This window comes from Xiphophorus hellerii, chromosome 22, assembly GCF_003331165.1.
Source record: "Xiphophorus hellerii strain 12219 chromosome 22, Xiphophorus_hellerii-4.1, whole genome shotgun sequence".
Taxonomy (NCBI): Eukaryota; Metazoa; Chordata; class Actinopteri; order Cyprinodontiformes; family Poeciliidae; genus Xiphophorus; species Xiphophorus hellerii.
Genome location: NC_045693.1, coordinates 11,311,738 through 11,323,201, shown reverse-complemented (window position 1 = coordinate 11,323,201; position 11,464 = coordinate 11,311,738). Strand labels below are relative to the sequence as shown.

Genomic DNA, 11,464 nt, shown 5'->3' with positions numbered 1-11,464 from the left:
AAGACTTGTCTCTCAAAACTTTCAAAATGCTGAGTCGAACTACATAAGGAATGCCTGAAAACGTTACTTTTTAGAGCCACTGGCTCTCAATGGGATTTAGGTCTGGACTTTGACTCGGCCATCCTATCATATGAATACTTTGATTTAAATTGTGTCATTGTATCTCCAGCTGGATGTTGATAGTTGTTTTTTCTGCTGGAAGGTGATCCTTCACCCAGATATCTGTATTTTGCAACTCATAGCAGCTTTTTGTACATGATTGTTCTGTATTTAGCTTCGTCCATCTTCCCATCATTTCTGACCAACTTTCTGTCAAAGAAAACCAAGTATCTAAAAACTGCACTCAATTAAAAGTAGCACTACTTCAACATATTTACTCATGTAAAAGTAAAAAGCAGCCATTCAAGAAATTACTTGAGTAAGAGTAAAACAGTATTTGGTAAAAAAAAAAAAAGAAAAAAAAGGCTACTCAAGCAAGAGTAACTGATCAAAACATCAATCATTTAATATTGAAAAATTACATCACCAAAATACAAAGTCATGTGAAAATTTTGGTATTTCAAAGATCAGAATGAAAATAATGCATATAAATAACATACAAAATAATAAAAATCAGGCAAAATAAAAAAAATTAAAAGATCAGTTTTTTTCTATATAAAACTTATAGAACTTTAACAGACACTGCAGATGAGTGTCTGTGTCTGGTGATTTTCTTTGTATTTAAACAGAAAGTGAGATTACTGGTACAGTATTCAGAAATTTTTCTCAGGTAAGAGTAGGAGTACTTCATAATAAAACTCAAGTAACAGTACAACATAATACTTGGAAAAGTTTTTTTTTTTTTTTTTCAAAAGGTTACTCAAGTAAATGTAAGTAATTACCACCTAACTTTGTCCCCACAGCATGACGCTGCCACCACCTTGTTTCACAGTAAGATCAGTTTTGGTCTCATATCATCAGAGCATCTTCTTCCTCATGTGAATCCCCCATTTTCATGTGGAAAGCTGTTATTGTGGATTTCTGCAGTCTTACCCCAGCTCTGTCAGTTTTCATTTAGTTTTCTGAAACAAATATCTGAAGCCTTCACGCAACAGGCACCTTTATTCTGACATTAAATTCGACGATACTGGAGTCTGTTACTTAGCTGACTTCTCAGTGCACTGGATTTTACTTAGCAGTATGAAAGTAAAGGGAGACTGAAAACAAATGCAAGCTATACTTTTCAGATTTTTACTTGTAAAACTACAAAACCCAGTTTTTTACTTCTTTGTGTTCATTTATCAGATGAAATCCTGACAATGCATTCGAGTTTTAAGTCTAACTATGACAAATTTAGCAAATCTTTGAGGGGTTTAAATATCTTTGCAAGGCATTGTAGATCTGATAAACGAGAAGGTTCATGAATAATAAACTGCTGGTATTTCATTGTAAACTTGCATGGTTTTTGATCTGACAGAGAAGAAAATTCATCATATATCAGAGGATTACATTCATGTTTTAAATAGTAACCTATAAAAATAGTAAGTCTTTAACAGTGGAGCTTCATGTGTAGAGTTATGACAACAAGAAAGGAATCCCATTAAAAACAAAACATTCTCCAACCCCCAGCGGCCCTTCATGTCCAGATATTTTTGTCCCTTTCTGTCTTCAGGTTATCTCCTGCTCATCCTTAGGTTGCAGATCCTGATGTGATATGGGAGCCATGTTCACTCCAGTCTGCGCTTCTTTATTGTTGGATCTCAAATTGCTATTTATTGCATTTTCGGAGCAGCAGGCCTTCAAATGATAAATTTTGGCCTTGCTTTTACGGCATCCAATTGCGTTCATGAGCTGATAGGCGTCCTTTCTGAAGGCCTTGGTGAAAATAGCATACAGGAAGGGGTTGGCGCACGAGTTGATGGGGAAGAAGAGGACCAACAGAATCTTGGAGTTGGTGACGGTAATGAGAGGAAACTTAAAGGCGGCAGAAATAGCAAAGAAGGAGATGGGCGCCATGCAGAGGAAGTCGGTGAAGATGAGCACAGCCATTCGTTTTGCTATCCTGGTGTCCGCGCTTCTTTCAGGGACCTCTGGGTTCTTCACAGCCAAGTAAATAAGCACATAGCAAACGCACACGACAGTGAAGGCCCCCACATTGAGGAGCAGGATGATGATGATGAAAGTCTGCGCTAGAGGGGTCTCTATGTCCATGGGTAAGCACATGCTGACTTTGGTGTAGCTGCTGATGCCAACCAGGGGCAGCATCCCCATCCCCAGACACAGAAACCAACCCGCTGCCATTATAGCTGCAGCCTTTGTCAGGACCAGATGGCGCTTTACATGCAGAGCGTTGGTGATGGTGTGCCAGCGCTCCAAGGTGATGGTGGACAGCGTGTAGACCGACAGCTCGCCGCCAAACACAGACAGGAAGCCTGCAGCGTTACAGCCAGGCCCCGTTTGCCACTCGATGGCGTGTTGACTGTAATGACCACGAGTCCTCAGGTCTACCGTAGCAATCACCAGAAGATAGACACCGATGCAGAGATCAGCAAAGGCCAGGTGGCACATGAGGAAGCGAGGCACGGTTAGCTTATTTCGGCTGGTAAAGAAAACCAGCAGCACCATCAGGTTGCCTGTGATAGCGAGTATGTTGATGAACCAAATAGCAACTCTGAGAAAACTGAACCCAGCAAGGTCCTCGCAGGGATTGAAGGCGTCCTCTTCAGGCGTGCAAATGATTGAGCGGCAGAAGTCCACCCGCTGAGAATAGAGGTCATCCACATCTTGGAAGGTGGTGTCTTGCAGGTCAGATTCCGAATAAAACGACCAGCCCCCAAGCGGAGGTGTGTCGCCTGTGCCTCCGATAACCCTCTGAAATCTGTAAGAGACCCAAAAAGACAAGACACAGATAATAAAGACTCTAGACTCTATTTTTTCTCTAAATTATTCATGGACAATTTGCCTGTTCACAGATTTTTTCATATAGTATAGTACCTAGAAATATTCCCCCCAAAAAAGGCAGCTTGGGAAGCTGAAATACCAATCTGCAATGCTATTTGTTTTCAAAGCAGCCAAATCTTCCATAAAAGCACCATTCGATTTCCTTTTTGCTGATTGGTTGTACCCCACAGAGTGAAAATAAGAAAGACTGTAAATATTAGCTGTATGCATTAATACACACCTTTCACTGTGTGTATTAATGCATATTAAGGTTAAAATACGCAATAGTAATTGTTTTAGAGGGGGCCTTGGTTATTCACATATTTCTGCGATTTACATGTGGCTGTGGTCCCAAACCTCAGCGAATACCAAGGGTCCGCTGTAGCAAATATCTTACAGCACTATGTTTGACCCTGGTTTAATGAAATATATATTATGCAAAATAACTATTAAATAATAAACCTAATTGTCAGATTCTACTCTCCACCAAAGCAGATCCCTAACAAAAGCTCAGGCAATGTTAGCTGAACCTAACCTTTTCTCAGAGTTTACTCTTTTAACATCAGGATACAGGATACAGCTTTGAAAAGCTGCAGAGCCAACAGATTTAACAATCCATTTTTATCTGCTATTATTGTCCTTTTAAATGTTTCTGTTTGCCAGTAGTTATTTTTTATATCTATATTGTGATGGTTTATTTATTGTTGGTGAATCTTTTTTTGAAAGCTGAAAAACACTTTGCTAGGGTAAGTGTAGATGTTTAATACCCACTGACACAACCCTGCATCCGATAGATCTGAACATTGTCCGTGTGAGTGGTTGAAATTGCTAACATGAGCTAAAGGCAGCGCTTCTTAAAAGCTTGCGGCAATATGACCTCCTTCTGTTACAGATAAAGAAATTATTACTGATTTAAGTTTCACAGAACATCACTTGAAAGAATCCAAACCATTCCTTTAAATTGAATTTTCAGAAAATTGATGACTTTGGGAATATAATACAAAGAAACTGGTATGAACTATGAGTTCAGCATGAGCAGAAAAATATCTCACCTTGCTGATGGATTCCCTTCTTTACATGATGTAGAAAAATTATCCCATGGAGCGTTAGCTGAGAAGTCCCTAGAAAAACAGAAGCAATCTATAATCTCATTTTACATACTTCTTGTTTTGAACTGAATAGCTAAGAGTGTAAAAAACCCACCAAATTTCAAAATGTGCATAACAGAAAAAATATTATTTGCGATTGAATTTATTTATTTTTTTGCAACAGCAACAAACCCTGTAAGCTCAGATGATCATTTGGGTTCTCATGCATAATTTTGCAAAAGCTTCTTGGTGTCCACTAAAGATATGCCAGGTCAAGTTTGAAGTGTTTCTGATCATTTTTACAACAAAATGGCTCCACACCATTGAATTCTGGGGATTTCTTCAAGTGCTAACCACAAATTTAGCTTAAAAATGTTTTTGTATTTACATTTTTAAAATAGTTTTAAGTTTAAGTTCAAGATTGAATCTGAATACATGGCACAAATCAGAAAATAAAACTTAAAACAGGAAGAACACAAATGTGTTAGAAAGGGATGGGAACCATCTTTGAGATTCTGGTTTTCTTCACATTCCACCAAACAAACGGCTTGTAAAGTCTCAGAAGAGGAACGCAGCCTTCCTACTTGTTCAGGTTGAAAGGTCTGCCATAAATTACACCTGTCTAGTTTTGTGCTGAAAAGTCAGGAGAGCAAACGCTAGAAACTGGATACGTTTTACTCTAAAAAGAGCTCTGTTTTGATTGCATCTAGAGACACTTAAAGACTTGTGTCTAAATCGTATCTGTCATATAAAGATATGGTGAAATTTTATGGCAAGGATGCAGGAGTGATTTCTTCTGGAAATTTTTCCAGTGGGATATTTTTTATTATTTATTTGGAGGAAAGTGGATATAGATGTGAGATCTCATTTTTTTTTCATTGTCTGTTTGCAGTGATGTTGGCTGCTGATTCTTCCACCAAGATTGCTCATGTACAGTATATTCTACAAATATACATGAGCACTGTCTGATTCTGCTGTTGTTAAAGTACTTTTAGAGCGTTACACTCTGGGATAGTTGTTCATGCGCTTAAACATTCATGCTGTAATTAGGCCTTTTCTAATATGATCATAGAGTTCACAACCATGGGAAAGAAGATGAGGATAAAAAGCTGCTCTGTTGTTTTAATTTGCTTTTACCATATTGAGCATTCTAACTTTCCACTATCGATTTTCATGATTGGGGACAAAAGAAAGAAAACATTTATTTCTTGCAAAAGTATTCCAACTCAGTGAAATGTTCCACTCTTTATATTAAAACCAAAAAAAATATCAACAAATGTTAGTGTGAGTTTATGTGAGAGGCTCTAACAAGTTAGCATATCATTGTTATATGTTAGAAATATCTGAAAAGTGTGGCCTGGATTTCTCTTCAGCCCAATTTACAGAAGATATTCCACTTTTTAGGACAATAGCTCTGTACATAAAGCTACAATGGGTATGGATACATTTGCAGGGCACTTTATCCTTTCACAATTCACCTGTGAGGGTTCCAGCTCAGAAGGGCACAACAGTGGCTATTGTAGGTGAGATGGGCCTCTCGGAGGCTGCCCATTCCCTTCAGATGAGGCAACCTTTTCAAATCGTACGCTGACTGAGCGAACAACACCAGAACCGACTCCAGTCCGTGAGCAGGTAACCTTGTGAGTGCTGTTGCAGAAACATCCCTGTGAGAACAGCGTCACATGAGCAATATATTATTTTTGGACCTTTGTACGAAGAAACTGGCTTGTAAAAGTTCACAGCAGCAGTCAGCAAGCTCCTGCTACCAGCACTTGATAAGTGGGTCATGACTCAGAAAACAGCCGAGTGATAAACTGGTTAAAGGTTTGTTATCTGAAGAGTGAGTGTGAGTAATGTTTGTCTTCTTATGGCACCTTAGTTAAAGGAAACCTGTTGTCCAAAATTTACATTTTGCACATTTTTGTACTTCTATTGCTTCGAAAAACATCCCAAGTGTTAAAAAAAACAACAAAAACACCCAGCTGTATGTTAAAGTTTTTTGAAAACCTCCAGAATGTAGCCTCATAAATCATCAGTCACCAGCCGTTACCTAGCAACCCCAGAGAGGTCCAGTCTACTACCTAGCAACCCAAGTGGAGCTGCAGCACATTTGGTCAGCTGTTTTTACTGCTGCATGGCTGCTGGAAAAAACAAGTGTTTTGTTGTTGACTTACCATCTAGAAACTACTTGCTGCATTCTTATTGGTTGTGCAGGAGGATCAACTTACGCTTTTCAAAGATATACTGTTGTATAATTGACATTTTCAAATTTATGATTGTAAACATTGAGTTAGGAGGTGTGGCCAACAGCAGCTTGTTTGGATTTAAAGTGACATGACGCCCTAAAACAGCTGATTGTGAAGGGACTTCACAATGGTGGAACTGATGAGAATAAAATCTCATTATTTAAGGAGGATTTTGTGCAAAAAATTTAGTGAACATGCTTCATATAGCCCATAGACCTATCCTAACTTCTTCAAGGAAGCATAATAAGTCACCTTTAAAAAACACAAAGTATTACTTACAAGACCTCCGGACCAGTGGCTCCTTGGAAAGCATCTTTGTGGATCATTTCAAGGTTTCGATTATTCTTCAGCACCCTAGACAAGACACAGTAAAGGACCAGTGAGCACATTTCTCACTGCCTGAGCAGAAATTCCTAAAAAAAGATGATAAAGTAGGAGTTTATTGAATACAGCTTATCTATCTTTGTCCCATTGAAGGCATGATTGTGTATTCCTCTGATACCATTGTTGTAGAGATTCCTGTAATAAACAGTGTATGTTAGAAAAATATAAAGATTTTCATTAAGTGATCATGAATGCAGAGGCACACTTACAATGTAGCATAACCCTCAGTCATTCCAGTGAAAGCGTTTGGAGGCACTTCAAGCAGATGAATGTTGTCGCATATTTCCCTGCAACAGAAGCAAAGTTCAGACTGGAACATCCTGCATCATTACAGACACTAACAGAACGTAGCTCTGTATTTCGCATGAGGTTAACAAATCATTGTTATGATTGATTTTCATGTTACTGTGACTTACAGAATAAAGTCTGATTTGAAAGAAGTGATTGATGTAACATCAGGGAAGAGGGTTATTCCAGTGTTTAAGATGCTCCTACAGTGATAAAGAAGACATAATGTTTCTGCAATAATTTTAGACTTTTTTGTGAAGCCAAACATAAAAAAATCTCTTGCAATGTTGCTTTTTTCGTAGTATGTGTAGCGCATTCTGCAAAACTATTCATACTCAAGGAAACTCAAAGTGAGTTTTATTTGAGATACCTGTATTGTTATTAAGTTTAAGGAAAGGGAAGCATAGATTTCAAAATTTTCTACAAAGAAAAATGTGAGGAGTGTGGCATTGTTTCCAGCCCAACTGAGACTGAATTTGGGTCCAATGGAAGCCATGTTTGTAAATATCTGCCCCACATTTTCTTCCACAATTGAAATGTTTATAATTCCAACCATCTTCTCAAATTTTCCTGAAGAAATACATCCCCACATCATGATTCTGCCACCACTGTGGTTTTGGTTTTAAAGGACTAAAGAACTCTTCTCAATCTGTACCTCAAAGATGCTTAAACTTATGCACCAATTTGTGTTAATTAAATTGCTAATAAAATGTACTGAAGTTTGTGATTGTAATCTGACACTTTAAAGTCAAATGGATAAGTACTTTCACAATGTACAAATAAATGAAATCCCACTTATTTAGGTTTAATTTTAAACCTGAACAGTTGTGCATTTAGGTTCAAGTTGTCTTACAAGAGGCGAAGATTTGGTAGGTTGTTGAAGGCTCTTCTGTCAATGTGCATCAGACTTCTTGCATTTTGAATTGAACTGTTCAGTGACGAGGAAAAAGAAGAGCAGCTGAGGTGCACTGCGGTGATCGGGACAGAAATTCATTCACAGCTTCACAAAGACAGGACTTACATCTCAGAAAGGTTGAGAAGATTGCTAAATGCTAACGCTTCAATGGTTTCCAGGGTTACACTTTGAGCAATCGCACTGCAAATAACACAAACGCAACATGATTAAGATGTTAGTTTAACTCAGTGTGCCCATAGTTGTTCAGTGCCAACTAAACATGATCTCTAAAACTGGATGATAACTTATTCTAAAACGAAAACAGCAGAAATTTAAAGCTAAAAACACGATGCATAATTAGCAATGCAGCACGTTCCCACTAAATTTAAAAGATATACAGTTCACATTTTAAATCTGTCTGATTATTGTTGGTGCACTAAAAGAAAAGACAGATACATACATCCTCTGAACTCCTCTCAAATCCTCAAAAGAATGGCTTGATATAGTTTTAAAAGAAAGGTGATAAAGAAACCTACAAGAGATGGAAGATGGCCATTAGATTATGATACAGTGACCATTAAACCGACAAATCATCCTGATTTAATGTCAATAAAATTTCAGTAAATAAAAGCATTTTATTGTGTAAATAAAATGATCAGTTTTGACTCACTGTAATAGGTATGTAGAGAATCATAAAGGACGTGAACCCTTTTTAATATTTTGGCCGTTTAAATGATTTACAGTACTTTAAAACTTTGTTTTTCCAGGACAGAAGTATCATGAGCAAATAAATTTTATCAAATATAAAAGCAAGAATTTTACATAAAAATTGTTTGATTTTCCAGGAATTGTAAGAAATCATCTCACTGTCTGCAGAGAAGTCAGTTTAACATCATAAGTACTTGAAAGAGTACTGACTAAGGACTGACCCCATGCTACCTCAACACCTTAAAGCTCATCTAAAAGTTGCAGTTGCACAAAGCACAAGCTAAATTGCCTCTGGAGAAAAGAACTGTTTAATCTCATAAGACAAAGACAAGGCATTTGACTACAATAACATGAAGAATGTTTGGTAGAGAGAAATGAGGCTTTCAAATGTGAAATCCCTGTAACTACTGTCCAGCTTGGTAGGGGGAGCATTACACTATTAGATTTATCTTGCTGCCAGGTGTATTAATCGTTGGACAAATAATAAAAACTCTTGAGCTTCAAACTCTTCAGTTTCATCAACTGTGAAGCTGAAGAGTTTGAAACTGTGGGATCTTAAACTCTAATCACCACCCGGTTTTCTAACCATATGACCAGAAAATGATTTAAAGGGGGAGCAGCAAAAGCAAATGAGGTGGACTAGCAGTGCTTGCCAACAACTGATGATGTTATCCAGAACATATTACTGTGGAATATCTTCTCTGCTGCCCGGATATTGAGCTGTTAGCATGTCATGATAGTCATAAGACTATCATACAGCAACAGTCTTCAGTCAGAGGAGTCTACAGATTTGTTGTTAGACTGACTGCTACCGAAAAGCCTCTATGCCTACAGTATCTCCATCCACAATGGCGCTTTGTGGATATGAGTTATGACATTTAATTTCCAGTTGAGATAAATAAAATAGTTTTAATTTGAATGAGCTATTTTAAATCTGACAGTGTGGACTTAGAAAATCCAATGTTGTGAATCCCATTTCTGCTTTTGTCATTCTACAAATTTGTTTCCTGTCTCATCATTTCCTCATGGCAACAACTAATTAGCCAAATATAAAAGTTCTGTATGGGTGTATGTGTGTTTGCTTTAGGAGTGTTTTTGGCATCTGATTCAATCATGAAACTGCCAGCCTTGGTGTGCAGGCACTTATCAGCTCAGATTCAAGGTCCTGTGATTTATAAAAGCAGGGGTCAAGACTCCCAACCTTCAAGGTTCGTCACAGTCTGGTAGGCTCATCGGGTGAGCTCAGACATAGGATGAGAGGATGCTGTATGTACATGACCTTGTGAGGCCAACTTGACATGTTCAGAAGTAATTAAGTTCAAAACACATTGAGGTTCTTTTTGTTGACTGAAGCGGCCATGAAGGTCTGTGCATATGTTTTTATTCAGCTGTTATTTAAATCCAAATTGTTCTTATTATGAACATAAACAATGTGTGGGAGGCAGCTGCACAGTTGCTATAAAGTCTTCTAGAACAAAGTTAAGACTATTGTTTACACAGTAAGATATCATATGTGTGCTCATTATGTTGGCCAATGGCAGTCTATGTATTGTATAAATGTAAGACAAGTACATATTAGGTGGAATACAACAAATAATAAAGTATTTATATATTTTTCCAGATTAGGAGCAGCCTTGCATCTAATTCGTAAGATTCTACAAGAATACGTTGCTAAACATGGCAATGTTCACACATTATTCTGCCAGTTTTGTACAAAGAAAAAATAATTAATCAAGTAAAATTATTTCTTTGAAAACTGATAATAAACCACGTAGATGATGTTTGGCTCAAAATTAAACATTTTGTGCGTAATTACGCGCAGACCGATCTGGAAAGTAGCTTTGTATGATTATACAGCGCCTTAACATCATATATGCTTTTATTATACCCTGGCACATACACGTGTTTTTATCGACTTTGACTCCATAAAATACTCTGTACTTACAGTCTTTTGTTCCGCTGGTCCTTTCCCGTTTCTGCTGTAAGCTTGCATCTTATCGTCTCGGAGGAACATCGGCAGATCCTCGGGCAACTGAAACTTGTGCATTCATAAAAGAACGAGACTAACAAGAGCAAGAATACTGGGAGAGGCGTCCGCATCGCTGCTGGCGTCTGTGAAACGTCCGAACACCCAGAAGGTGGGCTGTCCACTCACCGCTCAGTGCGCATGGAGATATTTGCGCCTGCTGCTGTCGAAGCACATCATCCTGACAGCGCAAAGGGGGTTCGGAGCCACCTGAACTAACCAGGAGTTATCAAAAATTTATAAATATTACTGTTTTTACAGTAATGCACGGCATTATAAAATTACGCATGGCTCTTTGATGCACTGACTTGTCATTTTTGCACAAATGAAATTCTTTGAATGAGTTAGATTATTTGAGATTCAGATAAGTTTGCACTTCATTGAAAATCTGCGGCAGTTTGAGTCTGAAGAAATATGCAGCAAACTGGAGATAACAAATTTTGGAGAAATTTTATATCCACAGAAAAATTATTCTTATTGTTTTGAAATAACGTTCTTGCAGGCATAGAGAATCAACCAGTTGCCTAATCTAGATACTAAGAAGGACAGCGTGACCTCAAAATCTTCCTACAAGAATTTCTCTTTTGTTATTCACTTTATTGAATTTTGACACAAAAGATGTTTTGACAAATATTACATTTGAAGAGAAGATTCCATTCTTGCTGAAAAGATAGAATATTTAAATGGAAATACTGTATTCTGAGTAACTCATTGGGAAACATTCAAAAAGGTTTCCCGATGTAGTAAAACCGCATTTAATCAAATTTAATACATTTAATAATTTAATCAATATTCAATGCATTATAATGAGATGCTCAATATAATAGCATCTCATTATAATAGATAATGATATAATGGCATCTCATTATATCATCTCATTATAGAAGAACGCTATCTTATATAAATGTTG

At 37.4% G+C, this 11,464-nt stretch overlaps 1 protein-coding gene across 1 annotated transcript; it reads right to left on the bottom strand.

Annotated features, from left to right (window-relative positions):
• Nucleotides 1–490: 490 nt before the first annotated feature.
• Nucleotides 491–10,869, bottom strand: lhcgr (luteinizing hormone/choriogonadotropin receptor). Its single transcript, XM_032553939.1, has 11 exons — nt 10,474–10,869; nt 8,281–8,352; nt 7,947–8,021; nt 7,779–7,853; nt 7,054–7,128; nt 6,847–6,924; nt 6,704–6,772; nt 6,533–6,607; nt 5,486–5,671; nt 3,972–4,040; nt 491–2,857 (listed from the first exon to the last, which is right to left on the bottom strand). The coding sequence occupies exons 1-11, from the start codon at nt 10,626–10,628 to the stop codon at nt 1,648–1,650; spliced, it is 2,139 nt and encodes a 712-aa protein (XP_032409830.1). The 5' UTR covers nt 10,629–10,869; the 3' UTR covers nt 491–1,647.
• Between the last annotated feature and the right edge of the window lie 595 nt (nt 10,870–11,464).

Bases quoted from the DNA above. Each gene is read 5' to 3' on its own strand.
- lhcgr (XM_032553939.1), bottom strand. From the start codon at position 10,628: ATGCGGACGCCTCTCCCAGTATTCTTGCTCTTGTTAGTCTCGTTCTTT. The intron at 4,041-5,485 runs GTGAATTGTGAA...CTGTTTTTCTAG, and splicing joins CTGAGCTGGAACCCTCACAG to GGACTTCTCAGCTAACGCTC. The intron at 2,858-3,971 runs GTGAGATATTTT...GGTCTCTTACAG, and splicing joins GAAGGGAATCCATCAGCAAG to ATTTCAGAGGGTTATCGGAG.